The sequence below is a fragment of the Cheilinus undulatus genome, linkage group 3 (genome assembly GCF_018320785.1).
Source record: "Cheilinus undulatus linkage group 3, ASM1832078v1, whole genome shotgun sequence".
NCBI classification, from domain to species: domain Eukaryota; kingdom Metazoa; phylum Chordata; class Actinopteri; order Labriformes; family Labridae; genus Cheilinus; species Cheilinus undulatus.
In genome coordinates this window covers 6,524,315-6,544,859 of record NC_054867.1, presented here as the reverse complement: position 1 = coordinate 6,544,859, position 20,545 = coordinate 6,524,315, and the positions used below count along the sequence as shown (strand labels likewise).

The 20,545-nt window shown below is 39.2% G+C and overlaps 1 protein-coding gene across 3 annotated transcripts in view; it reads right to left on the bottom strand.

Moving 5' to 3' along the window:
• The window catches only part of epha8 (eph receptor A8), a 228,663-nt gene that overhangs the window by 85,753 nt on the left and 122,365 nt on the right, over positions 1-20,545 (bottom strand). For all 3 annotated transcript variants that reach the window (XM_041782786.1, XM_041782784.1, XM_041782785.1), the window contains exons 5-6: positions 17,162-17,311; positions 9,199-9,514 (exon numbers count right to left, since the gene is read on the bottom strand). In XM_041782786.1, coding sequence (XP_041638720.1) covers positions 9,199-9,514; positions 17,162-17,311 — 466 coding nt within the window. The remainder of the gene's footprint in view (positions 1-9,198; positions 9,515-17,161; positions 17,312-20,545) is intronic.

The window sequence follows — 20,545 nt, the reverse complement described above, 5'->3', positions numbered from 1 at the left end:
GTGTGTGTGTGTGTGTGTGTGTGGGGGGGGGGGGGTGCATCCTGCATACCTATGAAAAATTATGAAAAATAGTGAAAGTGAGGAGGAGTGACAGCAGGGAGGAGGCAGGTGCTGACGGGCTGAAAAAGGACAAAACTCCTGTGGCTGTTTGTGTTTGTGGGATGAAAATAAATAAAAAATAGAGCAATATTAAATCCTCCCTGTCACCTGCTGCCTTCTCTCTCTGATATTTCTCTCTGGTGCCACGTTGACAGATAACGATCACATTATGTGGCGAGGTGTCACACCTTTTCTCTTCTGACGCCTTTTACTTTGTTTTTTATAATCTCCGTCTCCCTCTCTTTGTTTTCCTTTTATTTAATCCTTTTATCATTTTTTTTGTCTGCTCACCTCTCTTTGCATTCATGCTGATTGTTTTTCTTTTTCTCTCACAACTTTTTTCTCTCCTTTTAAAGCCTCCCTCGCCTTTTAAGACGAGAAGATTTTCTTACAGGAGAGTTAAAGAAGCTCTGGGCAATCCCTCAGACACACAAGGATTTAAGGAGCCAATAAACGTCTGCTTAAGAGGGAGAAACGATGAATTACACTCAAGATGCAAACTTACCTTTTTAAACAAAATCACAGGGACTCGGCAGAATGTGATCATGATCTTCAAGATGATGCAGCTGTTTAATCAGTAACATTTATATCTATTGATGGCAACAATGTAAATACCCTGAGGAAAACCAGAAACAAAAATTACATTTATCTTGAATTACAAGATACTTAAATATGAAAAATGTGGGCTTTAAAATACTTTCAACTCGACAAAAAAACAATGCAAACTTGCAAGAAAAAAAAAACCCTCACATGATCAAAATTGTAAAGCCTCCATTAATTTTTACGTTGTTGGTTGAAAAATATTTTAAAATGCAAAATACACCAAAAAATGTTTAGGATATTTTTTAATATAGGTAAATCAAGTATGTAGAGCTCCTTTTCTTCCATGCAAAATAGATTAGCTATTTTATCTGTCAATATTATAAAAACTGAATGGATGTTGTTTTTATCTAAATTAAAGTGGCTGGACTTGATTTGCTTGCAAACACAATAATCCTGGATAATTTTACATCATAGACAGCATAAAATGAATGATACATTTAAATGTCAGAAGAATTTTTACAGAGAATTATGGAATATATATATATATATATATATAGTTTTTTCTTTCAAGAAATAACAAAAGTAAGGTCCTACACGGGCTGGATGCCAATTGTCATGTTGGCACTTTTAATGACGACTAGCAGCCAAATATCAAGAAATCAATGAAAAAAGAACATTAAAAAGTCTTATTTTAGCGAAAATTAATAGAAAAAATTGTTATAAAATCAATGAAACAATTATTCCCCGTTCAGACTAATTTTGTGATCCACAAGCTAATTATTGCAAATGGTTCTTAATTAAATCTATCCAATGCATTAGGCCTGGTGTCTATCCATTCATCCAATTAATCCATCCATCCATCCATCTTGAACATTTTTCAGTAAATCAATCTATGCAACACTGATTTTATCAAGGTCAAATAAAGTCAGGAGGAGAGAATGTTATTTTAACCCAAAATAAACTTTATCTGTATGAACAATAGCGTCTCAAATATACAGATTTAAGTGAAAAACTCAAAATATTTCCCTGGCGCAAAAATAATATAAAGATGAGGCTTTTAAATAAAAACTTTAACTGTATTGTGTCCTGACAAAATTGATAAAAATAGACTTAAATTAAGAAGAAAATCTCCTTAGTTTGAGACTTTGAGAGCAGCAGAAAGACTCACATGTAGATCAAAGTCTGGAGAAATGGTCCTGTCTGATTGGTCATGACATCACACTGTGGTCATTTTGAGTCTTGAATTATATTATCCAAATATGAAACTTAAGAAAATAAAAGAGAAGTGAAGAGAAGCCTATTTTAATTCATCTTTAAAAAATTAATGATATTTACCTTTGCCTTTTAGGTTCTCATCCCTGACAAGTAAAGCATATCAACAAAACATTAAAATATCAGTAAAACAAATAAAAACTGAACTTTTTCACAAAATAAAAACTAAACCAGCAAACTAACTGTAACTAAAACAGAGAACAAAAAGTACAAAATAAAAATAAAAGCTAATGAAATATCCAGAACTATTCCAACCTGGCTGTGGTCGCTGGATTATGCTAAAACTGGACCAGTTGTCACGCAAACGATCAGAGTTACAGTTCACTTCAAAGAGCAGGAGGGCAGGCTGTGGCCCACTGACTGAGCAGAGGAGTGAGCTGATGTGCAAACACACACCACCTCCTCTCCCCTGTGTGTGTGTGTATGTGTGTGTGTGCACACGAATGTGTGTGCTTTTGTCAGGCTTGGATAGGCCGGCTGAGCTGAGTAGATGTGACCAGACTAAGTGTGTGTGTCTCATATCAGTGTGTCCTCGATCGCTCTCACTGTATGGGGCACTTTAGCCCATTCTTCACTGGCACCAGGAGGCACGCATACAGTTCACACAGTTACACAAACACACCTGCATGCATGTGCACAACTACACACACAGACTTAGTGTTTTGACATAAACTCAAGTGGACGAGAGGTCCAGTCAACCACTCCACCAGTCTTTCTCCCTCTCCTCTCTTTTTTTCCTTCTCCTTTCATTTCTTTCCCTCCCTGTGACACTTTTAACGGCATGTCACGCAACCCTGCGCTCACACACACACAGACATGCACACCCACACAGACGCACACCATGTCGTGCTCTCAGCCAAAGCTCTGCACCTTTGTCAGGGGAGAACCACTTAAGCACGCTCATATACACACACATATCCACGCACATTCATGTCTTACCCCCATTCCTCTCTCTCTCTCTCTCTCTCTCTCTCTCCACAAACACACAGACAAGCCCTCATCACTTAAGCCGTCTTCCTTTCACCATCTCGTGCCCTCTTCTCCTTCTCTGTGTCTTGTCTGGTCTCGTGTGTGCGTGACTGTGGCTGGCTTTGGCGAGGGTGAGTTAGCACGGCGACCCAGTTTGGTGCCAGAAGAGACAAGACGTCAGCGGAGGATATACTGAAGAGGCTTTTTCCTTTTCTTTTTCCTCCATCACAAATCCACTTTCTGCTCTGGTATCATGATGTAATTGTAAATAAAATACAGGGTGAAAACATCTCCTCCAGCTGGGGATTATTATAAAAAAGGATTTCTATTCTTAGACATGTTTTATGCTTTTTTAAGCAGCCCTATCTCCAGAACCTCAGTTAACTCTCAACAGTGTTACAGAACAAATATGATGATAAAATCAGCTCCATAAAGTGAATTTCCCTTCCATCCCTTTCTCTTCTTTTGTTCTGGGCTCTGTTTTGCATTTCTGTGCTGATGCTAATTGCCTGCAACTAATTATAGAAAGTCTGTGAGTGGCCCTCTGACCGGACACACTCATACAAAAGCACACACACACACTCCCTCCTACGCTTTAAACACATTTTGACGAGGAGCTCCCACTGTGTTGTGCCAGGTGGATGTCTGCCACTGCCCTCAGATTGGTGAGACACAATAGAGTTGAGTGTGTGTGTGTGTGTGTGTGTGTAGGTGTGTCTGTGCATAGGCAGGACAGCGAGGGGGAGTAGGAAGGATGTAAGCAAACCACTGTTGCGTGTCGCGTTCGGCTCGTTTAGCTGACAAACTGCTTTTAGCGTTTAATTATCCACCACACTGTGATTAATAGGTTTTAATTACTGTAACCCATGGCAACCTGCAATATGCACAGGTCCACACAGGAGGTCAGCCAATCAAAACCCTGTGAAAATATCAAAAAAGACAAAAACAAACATAATGTGGTGCAAAGAGGCGATCACGAATCTCTGTATATCATCATTCATGAAGGGGAAGAAACTTCGCTGTTTTAGCTCGACCTGCACTAAAGGGATGACCTCAGAAAAGCTTCTGACCAGGCACTGAACTTATTTACTTCATTATTTTATTTTCTTGATCCACAGCCAGAGCTTCAAACAGACTTCTTTATTCACTAGAAAGGGGTTCAAATCTTCAAAATCAAGTGTTGCATTTAAATTTAAAATCGAGATATTTCTGCTGAGGAAAGCTTTAGACAGATACATAGATGGGCATCTCTGCTAGATAGTGAACATTTCTCAGAGTGGGAACGAGGGCCAGGGTTAACATTTTCATCGTTTGAGTACAACAGCTCCTTAACTTTTAAGCATCTATCACAGAAGATATAACTCTGTGGTCTAGAGGAGCACGATACGATGATCTTTCACACTGAAGAAATAGGATGTACTGGCAGTCTGCTAAAGCTGAGAGATCAGGAGAATCTCAGGCCCCGTTCACACAGAAACGAATTCAGGTGTATATGCAAAAGTTTTTTGTCGGATTGGCGTTTCGGGTGACTGTAAATGATACTTTTTGAAACCGGGTCCCAGAGTGTATAAATCCGTATACGACTGCCATTTCATCTCCGTGTGGATGCCGATCAGCATATTTCTTGAAACGATTACATAAGTTGAAGAAAATATGTTACTTTTCAGACTAACAAGCACAGAGATTACATAACATTAATTTGAATAAATCGATTTCTGATCCAAATTCAAGTGTCAATTTGCACAGACATAATATTGGCTGGCTGGCCGGATTCTACATCACCGCCATGTTGCCAGAGGCAAGTCTGCTATGTCAGTAGACAAGAGTTGTGCACGTTTTATGAATAAAAAGCTAAATCAGATTAATATGTATATATAAATAAATTATATAAATACAAAATAAAAATATCTTTACATATATGAAACCATGGGCTGCACGGTGGTGCAGAGGTTAGCACTGTTGCCTCACAGCAAGATGGTTCCTGGTTCCCTTCCTGGTCAGGGCCTTTCTGTGCGGAGTTTGCATGTTCTCCCTATGCATGCGTGGGTTCTCTCTGGGCACTCCGGCTTCCTTCCACCACCAAAAACATGCTCATTAAGTTAACTGGTGACTCTAAATTGGCCATAGGTGTGAATGTGAGCGTGCTTGGTAGTCTGTCTCTATATGTCAGCCCTGTAATTGACTGGTGACCAGTCCAGGGTGTACCCCGCCTCTCACCCAATGACAGCTAAGATAGCCCCCCCCCAGTGAAATAAGCGGTATAAAAATGGACACAATACAATACAAGAATTTTATTTATCCCCGAAGGGAAATTCAATCATCTGGAAGTCTCATATGTTTACTTTAGAATTATACAGTCTAATTGCTGATGGTATGAAAGATTTTCTAAATCTTTCTGTCCTGCAGCGCAGGGATAGGAGCTGTCCACCGACGTTGTTTCTTTGCTCATTGAGGGAGATATGAAGTGGATGATCCATGTTTCTCAGAATGGCCTCCACCTTGCTCAGTGCGCGTCTCTCCATTTTTGAACAAACTTCATAATGATAACTGTTATTTTTTTTTTAAATAAAAACCTCAAAATGCACTTTTCCACATTATTAAGCAGGCCACAGGTTTCAAGCAAAAAGTTCTGGGAGGCTATTCTGGCATCCTGAAAAGAAATGTATGCAGAAACTCTCCAAAAACTCACAAGTTCAATGATATCAAAGAAGTGGTCTTTATGTTAACATGTAACTTGGCCTGTTAAGATGTTTTTGATTGAAATAGCTTTGATTTCAGCAAATATGACCTCCTTATGTTGCAAATTCAATCTTTACAACCAAAAAAATGTTTTAAAACTCTGTAGTGCTTAATGATGTGGAAAAGTACATTTTGAGGTTTTTATAAAAAAATAAATAAATAACAGTTATCATTATGAAGTTTGTTAAAAAACATTTGAATTATGCTCTAATGGCTGATGACTTGAAAAATATTCTGACTGTCACTTGCATAAAAATTTTGGAAAATAAGAGAAAAATGTCATTTGCTTAATGTGGAAAGCGTTGTAAAGCCACCACTTCCCATATTGCCAGTAAAATTACTTACTTCAGTTTGTATGGTAGAAAATAATTTATTAATAACTGGTAAGTTTTCACACCAGCTTTAAACATACCACATAAGATATGTCATTATAAGGTCCAAGGGCTGAAAATGAACTCACTGCCTCATAGATATCCAGTACAGCTTTCATTTAAACTTTTTAAAAAAAGATTAATACATTTATTTTATTTTTTTAACTGGTAAAGAAATTACATTGAATGCATCCTGGCAAAAGTACTTTGAGAAAAAATCAGCTTCCTTCCCCATGTGTCCTGTAAGATTTTCAAAACCACATAAATGTTGGGAAGTTAAATATGAACACGAGAGTTTAAAAAGCAGCAGATAATGTATGCAAGGCATGCTGCTCATTCTTTAGAAACTCCTAGTTAAAAATTCTCCCTACATAATCTTTTATACAAGAACAATCATGACACTGACCAGTTCAGACAGCAGCCCTGCTAAAGGCCTCTAGTGTTGAACAATGTAATAAGGAGAGAGGACACAGTTTAACTGTAAATTTGATATTTAAAGCTGGGACATCTATGACCTGCAGCAGCACAGTTTTCATCATGACGAGAGGATGTGTAGTTTAGTCACTAAACACTAAACTGTGGACATGGCTGGTCAAACATGGAAACGATTTTGTAAATATCCAACTAATGACACAGAGATGCTGAGCACCTTTTTTTTTTTACTTCCTTTGAAGCTGCTTGACGTATTCATCATTATACAGGTTTGGATACTTTATCTCTACTAACTTTAACCTCCTAAGGCCTTGCATACACATATGAGGACATTACATTCTGGCTTTTCTACAACATAGCAATGATTTTCGATGGTAGGATTTTGAAATATGTCTGGAATGTCCATCAAAGTTAAAGTAGTTTTCTTAAAATGGAGAATTTGCTGTTTGGATATTTCAGGGCATCTGCTTTGCAATTTTATAGTATTTTCATGAAAATTTGGGGGATATATTTTGTAAATTTGGGGAGATTCATTGACAGTTTAGGAGAAATTTGCTTTGAGGTAATTTTTGGTCCTTTTCATGGAAATTTTGGGCATTTATTTGTATTTTTTTGGGAATTTGATTGGGAATTTATGGGTGGGGGAAATTAAAATTGAAAAAAATCGTGGAAAATATTTAAGGTAATTTGCTTGGATGTATTTTTTGTAAATTTCGTGGAATTTTGAGGAATGCACTTGCATATTTTTAGGAATTTGCAGGGATATTTTAGGTTGAATTTGCGCTGATATTTGGGAACTTCAATTGAAAGATTTCAGAAATTTACACGGATTCTTGGTGGGAACGTTTTTTTGTGTTGTTCAGCATTTTGGGGGAAATTCTGAGGTACTTTTTATGGGATATTTTAAAAATATGCTTAAGAATCTTGCCAATTTTTTGTAGTAATTTCTTTGAAATTTTAGGGAATTTGTGTGGAATTTATGTGGAAAATTTCAGGGACATTCCTGTTCAATACAAGGCTGATATTTTAACTTACAGTATTTGGTCCTACTTATCCAAGATAAGAGGTCGAAACAAAAATTGCATTCCAAAGAAAAGCTCAGGTCTCAGGAGATTAAATCTAGTTTAAAATCTCAACCAAAATGAAGAGCAAGCAGATTTAGGGCTCTTGAAGTTAACCTCACTCTTAAAATGTTCACCAACAACTCGCTTTTTCTGGAGGAAAGACAGTTTGATTTACCCTCATATTTGCATCCACTATTTTATCTTTAATTTGCTTTTTTTTCCTTGCAGCAGACATTAACAAGGCCAGCTGTGTTAAAATGGTCTGGTTTTATTCTAAAGTAAGAGCACCAGAGAATTCAGTCTTTGACAGAGTAAGTCAAAGCTTGTCTCGAGGTCTGTGCCAAGCTTTACTCTCTTGAATAACAAGAGATGAATAACAGTCTCAAGAGATGGATTTAAAACTACTGACGCAGTGACCATTGCAGCCAGCGAGGACATTACAAAGTTTTCAGCAATTCTCCACATTTTGCAGGTGTAGTTTTTAGCCACATCTTTAAAGAATAATTCCTGAATCTGTTACCAGAGAAAAAGCTAAGATAGAGTTTGGGAAGGAAGGAGAGCAACTGATCTCTTTATGCCAAGTTACTTTACTCATTGTTTTACCTAAATAATCATCAGAACTCTTTGATTATGAAGGGGAGACAGCTTGACTGGGTATTTAGCCTTTTTTTTAAAACCATGTCAACTTACAACTCTAAATAAACCCTACTGATTACAAAAGTAACTGAAAAAAGCATAAGCTAATAGAAGATAAGTGAGATTTTCCTTTATTAGTCCCACAAAGGGAAATTCCAGAACTGTAACTCTGGGCGCTCCCATCCCGCCGTGCTTTGGCCGAAGCCTCTGCTCGGCGGGATGGGAGAAATCAAACACCCCACCACCGCCGAGGAGGGGAGAGTTGGGTACCCAGAGGCACGGGGAGGGTGACCAGGGCGAGACAGCCACACCGTGCTGGGAGTTGAAGGTTCCGACAAAGCGGACCAGGTCTCTGGGGTTGACCGTATACACAGAACCCCCACCCGTCCAGGCCTCCTAGTGAGCACGCCTGCATGGCAGGTTCTGTCGGCCCTTAGAGCGGGCCTCCGGCGCATCGCAGCCATCGGAGGCCAGAGTGGGTGGAGGGCGTTGTCAGTCACGTACCCGGTCCTGAAGAAGAGAGGTGGAAGTGGGGCCATGGCGAGAATTAACCGCGGCACCGCCTCAGCATCCGGAAAGATAACAGTGCCGTCGGGGTTAGGGTTTCCCCTGGCCCTGCGGCGGTCTGTAATGATCCTTCCGCAGGTTTACCTACAGAAACCTTGTTACAACTTTTACTTCCTCTAGATAGTCAAGCTTGATCGTCCTCTCAGCACTCTGCCAGGGCCATGACCGACCCCGGCAGGTCTGATCCGAGGACCTCACTAAACCTTCCAATCAGTAGTAGCGACGGTTGCTCACAGCTCAGCCTGCAGCCTTCTTGTGTTTAAAAGACTTATTTCTAACATGGATCTGCTCCACTTTGTACCTTTATCAGTTTTTATTAGTAAATAAATCTATATGAATAGATAGGCCATCAACAACAGTGTGATCATCACATTGGGATTTCAGGTTCAGTGAAACAGTTAAAATGATAACCATCACAAAACTGCAAGCAAGGGACACCAATCTGATAAACAATACAGACATAATTTTAGCAGCACCAGACTAGAGAGCAGCCCGGTTTAACTTACCCACACAAGAGTCTCTGTGTTCTTCAAATCCTGCTGAGCAAACACACCTCCCGATCGGCACCAGCCACTCTCCTTCGGCGCTGCAGTACATTTTGGGCGTATCCCTCTCCTCAGCATGATCCACACACTGACCCCTGACCTCCACTAGAGAGGACGAGTCTGCTCCCGTCACCACATCAGTGAACACAGCCAAGTTGCGGCTCACACCCACGCAGCGTTTGTAGTAAACTCGCACGGAGGTGAGGGCTATGCAGGCGCCGATGTCCTGGAAGGCCAGGTAAAAGCCTCGCCTGCTCAGAGGGCCCACACCTCTAACCTGGATGAAGAAGAGAAGAGTTACAATCTCACATCGTCCAGGACTTTATGTCAGAACTAATCTGTTTATGATAAACAACTGTGAAACAGTATATATTAGAGAAATCGTTAAAAAAAAGTGTAGAAAGGTTTTTTCATGTTCAGGAATGTGTGGCTGAAACAGCGTTAAGGATGAGCTAATAAGATGGACACTAAAAACTAAATAAAGAACAATATATCCTATCTGCATGCTGCCAGAAAGTGTATGAACACATACAGAGTCCTATTTCATCAGATGGGAGTCAAATATTCTGTTTTTGTGGTTTTTAAAAAAATGCAGCAAGCTAAATCAGAGGTTCTCAAAGTTTTCAGAAGTGCCAGAGACCGAGAACCAAACTGTGACAGAAGGTGGTTAATGCCATGCACATGAAGAACAGTCATGTGCAGAAGAAGTTTCTAAATATTTCTTTGATTTCAACATAAAACTTACCAAATGACCATTATTTTATTTAAAATTCAACTGTTTTTTTAATGCATGTATTTTTTAAGGACTGTCAAAAGATGACTTTTTTTTATTGCAATTAATCTCAGAATTTCTGTTGTTAATCTTGTCCGTTTTATCACATTTTTAAATGACATAATTTTGCCTTTTAAAGCATTTTTAAGTTTTCTTTTTATTTTTCTACCAGCTTAAACTAGGGGTAACTGGCCTCCTGTTTGGATACATACCTGCTTTTATTGGTAGATCGAACATATTAACATGACTAACCACAGAAAAGGGAAGTGTTCACTTGGGGCTTGTCCACAAAGCTTTCTAAGTTTTTTTTTTTTTTTTTTAAGTGAAATGAGACATTAAGAAGCAACAATGGGCATATTTTACATCACTGTGGCTGCAGGGAGACTCTGATGTGCCTTTACCAAAGTGTAAAACTAATTGTGAACCTCTCTGCCTTTTAGCAAGGCATCTGGTGACCCCCTCTCAGAGTCTTGTAGTGTTGAAGTCAAGACCACACTATCTGAGACCAAGACTTGCCCCAGACCAGAGTGCACAGAGACCAAGACAAGACCAATCAGCAATGAGGGGCAGTACCTTCAGGCCGGCAGAGTCGTGACGTAAACGAGCAGCAGCAAGAGGTGGAAGAACTTAGCATGGATACTGCTAAAGCACCAGTTTTATCAGAACTTGACGACATTTCTTTGTTAAAAGAAGAACAAAGAACAGCATTGAGTTGTTTTCTTTTCAAAAACGACAAAAGTCGAGCACTTGCATGTCTATAGTCACTATGTTTTGCGTTATTCCTCGGTAGCTGCGCACACACAGCTCAATAGCGGCTACGTCACGTGTTTTGTTACTCTGATTGGCCCATAGAGATGTGACAGACAGAACGTTCATCCGATCATGCTCCGAGTTTTTTTTTCAAAGCCTCTGCCCTTTCCCAAACGTTTCCTATTGAAGCTTTCCCAGATGGATGTGTGAAACACATCACACATCACACATCCACACAGATGGATGTGTTTCACACATCCACCTGGCGTGTCAGGTTAGTAGTTCATCTGCTAACATTACATGCAGGTATTGGTATCGGGTTTATGCACCACTCCAGTACCATTTGGTTCAACTTTCTTTAAGCCATGCTCACTGTTAGCACTACAAATCGGAAATCAATTCCTCTTCGCTGGCGAAAAACACTGCATGCATGAGCTACTGTTTTAGAGCAGCGAAGAAGAAGCAAAGGACCCACTGCAGCAGAAAAGAATGGTGGCTGTGTGACAGTTTTTCTCTGAATGAGATTGTTAAAACGCTTTCCAGACCAGCGCTGTCGAACAAGACATGAAGTGAAGTTAAATAACTTTTGAACTATAAATCGCTAGCAGTTGTGCTTTCCCATTGATGCTATTGATGCCTTTGAATTTTTGCGGCGGCATTTTCTGTGAACTTGGAGCTCGTGTGACTTTTGGGGACTTTAATGATTAAATCCACACCAGTAAATGCAATATTGAAAGCCTTTTTATCCATTTTAATCGGATTATGAGCATTTGTTATTTCGAACACTAACTCCAGTGCTAACCGCCATATTGTGAACTCTTTGTTAGGGTCTGTCATCCAATGACAGGCTGTTCTGTAATGACGTGATGCTGCCTGAATAGAGCTTTAAGGAGAGAGAGAGACTGTGATGCAGCCCCCTGTATTATTGTTATTTTAATATTTAGGAGTAAAACTTAATAATCAGCAGAAAAACAACTTTAGGCTCACAGAGATGCTGTACATTATGATTCTATTTTGTTAAGCCATGTTCTGAGTCAAATATAGGTCTAAATAATTCGCTAGTCTGCACAGTCAGTCCAGAGGGTTCATGTTGGTATCAGATCAGTACTCAGTATCGGCCGGTACTCAACACCTTGGTATCAGAATTGTATCAGGAAGGAAAAAATGGTATTGGAACATCCCTACACAGGACCCGACCACACAAATGCAGCAGAACTGATGTGCTCACTCAGTCTGAGTTTAAGCTAACTTCATTTTGCTTTAAATATCACACTACGACGTGCCATCTTGATCTAATCCCACTTTATCTAGGCTTAATGATCCTCCAACTGATCTCTGTCTGTCTCCTCCTGCCCTGTCATGCTTGTGTATCTGCGTTCCTGCACATCCACTGGTGAAGATGACAGCTCGTCATTCATTTTAAACTGCAGTGGATCCTGAGAAACAGTGGGCTGTATTTTCTTATTTTTTCTACTTTTGCCCAGAGAGCTGAGGGCTTTGCTTTTCTCCAAGGCTGTGTGTACCCTCTTCACAGCACTTCAGCTTCTGCTGAATGCAGGGATTTTTTCTAGAAGCATATCTGAAAAAGTGAGTATATGTCTTATTCAGGGTCTACACCCTCCACTGCCAACACACATTCACAGTTCTACCGCTGATGAATAGTCTGCTTAGTGTGAACACTAGGAATATCACGCATTGAAATTGTGAGTGAAACTTTGAGTTGTGTCGGCGCATTCAGGAAGGAGAGAAAGGCACCACTACTGAGAGGGGGGGAGGGGGAGATGTGTTAAAGGAAGAACTCTATCATTGGTTGTATATTCAGGTCATTACGGTGATGCTGGGAGAGAAAATGCCATGGCTATCTGTGAGCAGCCACACCCACACCGCCCTGAGAAATGGTCTAAACCTGCAAACTAAGCTAGTTATGAACAAGCTTATCTGATAGTCAGAATGTTTTTTTTTCACTCAGATTTATGTGGAATCTCAATGACACATTAAATTTTTTATCGTTCTTGTCAAGTTTCCAGTGGATCAAAGTTTTGTGTGCACCTTTATGAGAGGAGGAGATAGACAAATAACACATCAATGCATCTAACAAGAGTTGTGAAAGTTGTGCCTACTTCTCTAACTCCTTTATAAAACTAAAACTGTTGGAAATGCAACATTTCCTGAATAAAGCAGGATGAACAGTGTGATAACGGCCTTAATGTAATCTCTAGACCCGTGTCCGCTGCTGTGCGCTTGCAGCAGTCATTAATCATCTGCTCCACTCTGAACAACAACCTGAAAACTTGGATGTGTTTTTACATTTTAATATGCTTGTTTTTCATAAATACCATCATATCACAGCTGAGGATCTTGTTAACACCCAGGAGCTGATTCAAAACATGATTTAACAAGTTTGCTTTAGAAGCAGAGGGAAACATGAGCGCATTATTTTGGCCGGTGGAGAACTTTGTAATAACGTATGTCACACACAAGTAAACAAGATTCAACATTTTTTATACTTATATTTTTCATTCAGATTTCCCACTGCTGACTTTCTAATCAGTACTGATTGTAGTACTTATTTAGCTAGCCTTTCTTTACCTTATCAAGTCATAAATCACTGTATGATAAAACCTGCTGTAAATAGACAAGACTGGGATTTTTGTTCATGTTCTAGCTTGTGTACAGACTTCCTGACTCATAACTGTAAAACTTGCTCTTTTGTTAAGCAGTTGATAATCCATCGCAGGAGATTAAAAGGAAGTGAAAGGTGCATCACTACAAGTGATAGCATCCTCCTCTTAAAGGGGACATATTTTACCCTTTCAAGACAAGTTTACATTGTTCTCAGAGGTCCCCAAAGCATGCCTGTGAAGTTTGTTGCTATGAAAACACTCCAGTGTTGGATTTTTGCATGTGTAAAAACCCCTCTGTTTCAGCCCTACTTAGAACGAGCTCTCTGTGGCTTTAAATGTTAATGAGCTGACTGACTCCGCCCCTGACCACACCCCTCTCAGGAAATGGATGTAGCTCTCCTGATGTTATAGACACTTTTACCCAAAGATTAGGACCTGACTGGGGTTCAAACCATCAATCTCTCAGTCTGTAGTCAGCAGAGTAACCCACTGAGCTATCCAGCATCTCAGCTGGCAGGAGAGAGGAAGATCAGCAGAAGAGAACAGAACTTCCTTCTAAGCGGGGAGGGCCAACCAAACCTGGGGGCGGGTACTTACACCCCATGTGAGGTCACTAGGTGTAAATCTGAGAACGGCTTGTTTCTGCACAAGTTTTCTGAAAGGTGGAGAAAGAGAGCTTGTTTCTGCACAAGTTTTCTGAAAGGTGGAGAAAGAGAGCGTAGGAGGGAATGGATTTTTCTGGTACTTGAGGGATTGTGGACAGGCCAGGGGCACATATTTTTGTTAGAAAAGCCTGAAAAAGTGATTTTTGCATAATATGTCCCCTTTAAACTTTTGGAGTGTTTTTCCTCCTCAGCACAAAACCATGAATCCAAACAAAGTCATTAGCCCCAATCAAAATTTTGTTTGTCTTTCTAAAGTACACAGTTATGAAAATTATACTGGTATCAATTTGAAATTGATGCAAATTTCTTTTCCCACTGTTATTACATGGCCTTGGTGGTTCTACAAGCAAAATAATAACTACCTAAAGGCTGGCTCAGACTTCACTAATTCAGCTGGATTTTGTCAAAACTTTGGCCTGGTAGCATGACATAATTAACGAGGCGTCTAAGGTGCCCCACGACCACAATTCATCAAGACTAGGATGTAAGAATTTTACTTACGTCATCATAGTTTAACACCGTGACCTAGGGGTGCTTCCCCCTTACCTGAAGGTTCCAACAATAAGAATATATATTAAAAAATATCTAAAAATTGTTAAAATAATTGATGCATTGGCCAACAGGTTGGGCCAGAAGAAAAAAGAAAAAACCCTGACTTGTAAACACAGTATTTATATATTTGAAAAATCATTTAGAGGAAAAGGTTGTTCTTTTCAGGTCATTAACTTAAAATTTTGTCTTAAAAATTAAATGAAAAAAATCATAAAATTAAGATCGTGATCTGGTCATAAAAAGATCCTGGTATGATGTTTTTTTTTATATCACCCACCCCTATCCTGACTTGGCGTTAACAGCATGAATCCTGGCGCCTACCAATAGGAGAGCATTTCCTTCTTCTCTTTGCATCATCATTCTAAGGAAGACTCCTGACTTTATCTCCCTCCAGGGAACTAATGTGTACATTTTACTTTATTTTTTTTATAATATCACATGCATGCCTTATAATCTATCTGAAGGAGAGCCAGCCCATATTGTCCTCCTCTTGAAACATCTATAATTGTTATCCATAATCCAATCATTAACTGTTTCTTTTACAAGCAAAACAACAAACGATAGTGATCCAGACGAGTGGTCGGTATCTCTCTTATAGTGAGGCCAGTCTTGTCAGTGAAGATGGGACAAGATCTGAGTTGCACAGCCTGACATGCTTCTGTCGTGAGCAACCAAAAACGTAGCGTAGTCTGAGCGTGCCTTTAGTCAGTCTGCTGTAATAATCAGTATCTGAGGTAAATATTAAGCCATAGTAATATTCTCTCTGTTTATTCACATCAGTCTCTGTCACTCTCAGTTCATCATTTCAGCTCATGTTATCTTTCCTGCTCTATTGATACTCATATGCCTTTACATGTTACACATTGCTCTTTTGCATGTCTCTTTTTTATATATTTTTTATATTTTTTGTGTGTTTTATAACTTTATAATTTTTGCTCACTGTTCTCTCCCTACTTAAGCCCATTTTTAATTACCAAGCTGTTTTACGTTTCTTTTGTTATTATTTAGCTGCTTTGTTATGTAAGTTATGGAACTGCTGAAACTTAAACTTCCTTCAGTATCAATAAAGTTTCTTTTTAATCTACTATAATTCTATTGGCTGATTTTGGTTAGAGTATTTTCATTGTTTCAATAAAGGTTCTCACTGCATAGAATAGATGTTTCTTTTTAATAGATGTGGAAGAAAAACAAAGGTATAGTAATACTTAAATATCTACTTTTGGCTCAGGCCTTTAAAGGAGCCCTCTCTCCATGTTGAAACACTCCTGCTGTTTCTCAGTCACTAGATTTTTTAAACTGATTTGATGGATTTTGTAAAGTCAAATTGGCCAATGAAGCTCCTGATGAACACTCACGTTAATTATATGGATAATTACCAACTGTGAGTATATAGGCCATTCTTTCTGGGTTATAATGGGAATGATTTAGTTGCTATTTTATGTAAATGCCAGAAATTAAACATGTTGCAGAGTCACAATCCACATTTTCTTATCAGCTGGCCTCAGGCCGTTTCTTTTGATGCACTACATTTTTATAATATATAGGCACACAGTGTGTGGTTTCAGCTTTGTAGCTCAGTGTTGTCTTGTAACTGACTGTTGTTACAGTGGCAAAATTTGTTGGACTAAAGTAATCAGATATAAACGGGCAGTCATCAGGGTTGCCTGAGTTACATTCAACACTGTTTTAGACCTCATAGGAAGCCAATTTAGTAGCAAATCTAACAAAACCATCTTTGATTTAATAGATTTTGGCCCAAAATAAAATGCTGATACCAATAATTGACCAGATGAGAAGTATCTGCATCAATAATCATCCAGGCTGATAATCAGTCTAACCCCTATCAATTAAGCCAACATTAAACCTATCATCAACACAGCACTGTAGGACAAGACAACACCGGCTGGGTTGGCATTAAATTTTGTCCATTCTTAATCTTTAGTAATTCTGGACAATGGACATGATTTCTCTGTCAGCTTTTTCTGGCTCAGAAGGGGAATAACACAATAAATTGTTTTTTGTTGTTGTTTTCAACGTAATGAAAAAACATTGAGCATGAAAAAACAAGATCGGTGGTGGTGAAAAATTTAAAGGTGTTTTACATTCACTGATCATCCTGTAAACATAGTCACTAGAGACATTATTTACAAATCCACTATTCACATTATTGGCAGCAGTCCAGTGGTTATATAGCCGGGCTGGTGCCTTTAGAAAAGAGGCTGACAACCCCTTCAACCCAGGCCCTCATTGGTTAATGTAGGCTACAGACTCTGTAAGGAATATTCCAACTGGTCAAATGAGCTTTGATATGAACGTGCTTGATAAGAGAAGCTCCACCATTCAGTTTCTAATTTTATTCCAGAATTACTGTCACACTAGTTCCACTTAAGCTTAACTAAACTGAGCCTAGCAGTTTATTTTCTTTCACAGATCTGTAGAAGAGAGAACAAAACAGTCTGTGCAAAGACTTGGAATAAACTCCAAATTAGAAGACTTTAAAGCTTCTGGACTGACATACCTGTTGAATCATACAGTAGCTGTGTGTTCAGTGTTGTTCCTACCTCAGTGTTGAGTTTCAGCCTTCGGACTCCCAAGTCCACCCCAGTGAAGCTCTCATCAGCAGCGATGGTGTCGATCTTGATAAACTGGTTCTCTCGTATTGCTGAACCCACTGCTCTGTCAGACTCATAGTAGTACAGGTTAAAGGTTTCCTGTAGAATAAACACGCTGTGTTATTCGCCCTGTAGGGGTGGTCTTTGTAAATGAATCTGAGAAAAAAACCATTAGTAATCATTCTCCTTGTACACCAAAAATAGAGGAGCCGACAAAGTTAGAGGCCAATGTCCACATATACGGGCTGCGCTGAGAACCGACTGGTTTTGCTCTGATCAATCGCACACTGAAAGAGTGTCTAGAATGAACCGCAGCCCTGAGGAGCTTGAGACGAGGGCAAAAGATCACGGGAGAAATAAGAGTTCATTCTGGAGTTGTATATTAACGGCAGATCATTTTGCTTTTGTGGGTTGATTTGTCATTCATTAAGACCTGATTCCATAATTTTTTGTTTCTACCATGGGTGAGTACATTAGGAAGTTAAATGCTTTGTCTTTTTTACAGAAATTGAGTGGTTTCACATATAAGTCTGTAGTTTTTCCAACTCAGAGTGACCTTTTTTAATTGACTGCCTTGTAGCTTTGTGGCCTGCTGACCTCCCCATGACCCTGTGCCTGTGATACAGGATGAGCAGTAATGTTTTAACAGGGAGGATTCACTGTCAGGAATCCATGCCTTGAGTTTTGAAGTTGAGCAGATGCTTTTGCACATTTCTCTAGCTGTTTGAACAAGGGATAATGATAAACTACGGGTACAGATACATTATTGATATTGCATATATTTTACATATTTTTATTATCCAGATAATAAAATATTAACAGATAAAATCCAGCGATAATAAAGGCGTTTTTCTCTTTCTCACAAGACTACAGATTCTGAAACAGTAGGTGGCGCCATGGTGACACGCTGTTAAGCACCAGAGAAGAAGAGGAAGCAGCCTTAGTGCTAAGAGGCTAATAACACGGTGGAGTTATTCAGTATTTACAGGGAGGATAACACAACAGTGTTTGTAAAATTTGCCTCACAAAGACCCCAAAGAGCGGAAAGAAATCCTCAAGTTTTAACACAACGGATCTTATGAGTCTCTTAAAAAGTCATCATCCTAATGTAATTCAAAAGAAGTGGCAGTAGCCGCTAGCTGCTAGCCTTAGCTGCGGGCACTAGGACCAAGCCAAAGGCTAATGCTGATTCAGCAGGCATTGGAAACTGCACAAAGTTTGCCAGAGCCAAAAGGCGCAATGCTTATAAGACAAAATCAGTCTGACAGTCTCCTGATCTACCGCTGCTTTCATAGGCGTATCCCTGCCTGATCTGTTTGACATGCTTTCATTCAGTCTGATCGACATTAGGAACAGAAGTTTAGCCACAAACCACGGTGGACTTTACATTCTTAACCTATTTCTGGTATGACTTACGTCAGTGAATATTATTTAACTTGTAAAATATCAGCTCTCTTTATTTCTGACTTATGCAGCATGACAGCCTGTTAACATTTGGGTTTTATGTCTGATTTCCCATAAGTCAGCTGAATTCTTGTTTAGTTGATTGAAATGTCAGATATGACCACTTTTTAAATTGTTCATTGATATCGGTTCAAAAAAATACTTATTGTGCATCACTAGTTTGAACCAATCTGCTCTATGTAGATCAACGCAGTTTGGCAGGAAATGGACTGGAGCACAACCAGTGGAACTGCACCAACTGACTAGAGAGGGAGCGATTAGCTCCACAGTGTGCATAGCAGGCGGATCACGGCGCAGCTGTGGTATATGGACATTGGAGTTTACTTTGACATCATTATTGAAGGTGGAGCATTGTCATTTGAATTATATCTGACCATCTAAATGAAGGAGTGATGGTTAGAGGTTGCAATCAAACAGGTCACTTTTTCTCTAATGGGGTAAAGCTATGTTTAAGCATTTGAACCACTTTAATGCCATGTTCAAGAACAAATGTTAGAAAAGCTACAGCAGTGAGAGTGGTAAATATTTCAACCAAACAGCTGGACAAGAATGGATAATTAAGTCTGGAAACAACTGAATGTCCAAACAGGGCAAAATGCCACTGATTTAGTTCAAGCTTACGGCCTCTTCATTATCTAAGGCACAATTCACACAGGATAATAGCAAATTCTGTGATCATTGCTCTAATTTCTGATTGAAAACACTCAGGTGCTTCATAAAAACAGCCATAAATGACATACTGAACATTCTTCTTCCTGAACTCCATACCAAAATGAAATGTGTTTTACAGGTGACTTTATGTAAACAAACATTTGACCGTTCTATGTTTAGGGAATACTGTTTGTCACCTGTACGCAGTCACGCATGTGCAGCTGACCAGAGAAAGGTGATCACTCTTACACCCCTCATATTATTGTATAATAGAGGTGACGTGTTAAAAATGACTCTTCTCTGCCATTGTTTTAATAATTTTCAGCAGCCAGTGCTGTCACTGTTATTTTATAACAAACTGATTTTATATGAAGTTGAGATCAGAGATTATTTGAGGGAGTGAAAGTTCAACTGAAGAGTTGAATTCTCCTTTAAGGGATTTATAAAGAATAATGTCATTTCTCTGCATTGAGGTTTTACTCAGCTAGAATAAACATGGCCTTGTTAACTCAGAAACATTTACTAAGAAGACATGACACCTCCGTCACAGTGGCACATTATAGACTTTCTGTAGAGCCTCGGACTCTATAGCTAGGCAACTACAGGTTATTGTTCACTTACTGTTTGATAGCAAGACTCATTAGTAGCTCCATAACATAAATGATAGTTTCATGTAGCTACTATAGGTGTTCTTAACTTTGTAAAGGCAAAATTCAATTTAAATAAATGGGGAAGCCCACAGACACAGCGTCTAAGGTTTAGATTAACATTATGTCAACACTAAAAGCACCTGAAATGACAAACTAATTTTTCTGAATGTTAAAGGCGACTGTTACTCTAAACCAGGGGTGTCCAAACTTTTTCCACTAAGGGCCGAATATGAAAATGTGTAAGGTTGGTTGGGCCACATTCATTTGCCTCACCTTTAGGATAGTAAAGTTAGTTAAACCAGATATTCTCACTGATTAGGTGTGCTTAAATGGATAGTTAATAGTTGACAAGGCAATCGATTCGAGGATTTTAGGTAGGCCAATCAGATATTAGTAGGCCCTGGCTGAAACTAACCAATAAATTGTTCTAGTCAAAATGTTTGTTTACAGAATTAGCATGGAAGCACTGCCTTGTGCTGAAACCAAAAAGTACAATACAGCCAAGCAAAAGCTTTGTGTTCAATTGTGGGCCATATTTCATTTTATTTCTAGAATTTGCTGCAGGCCA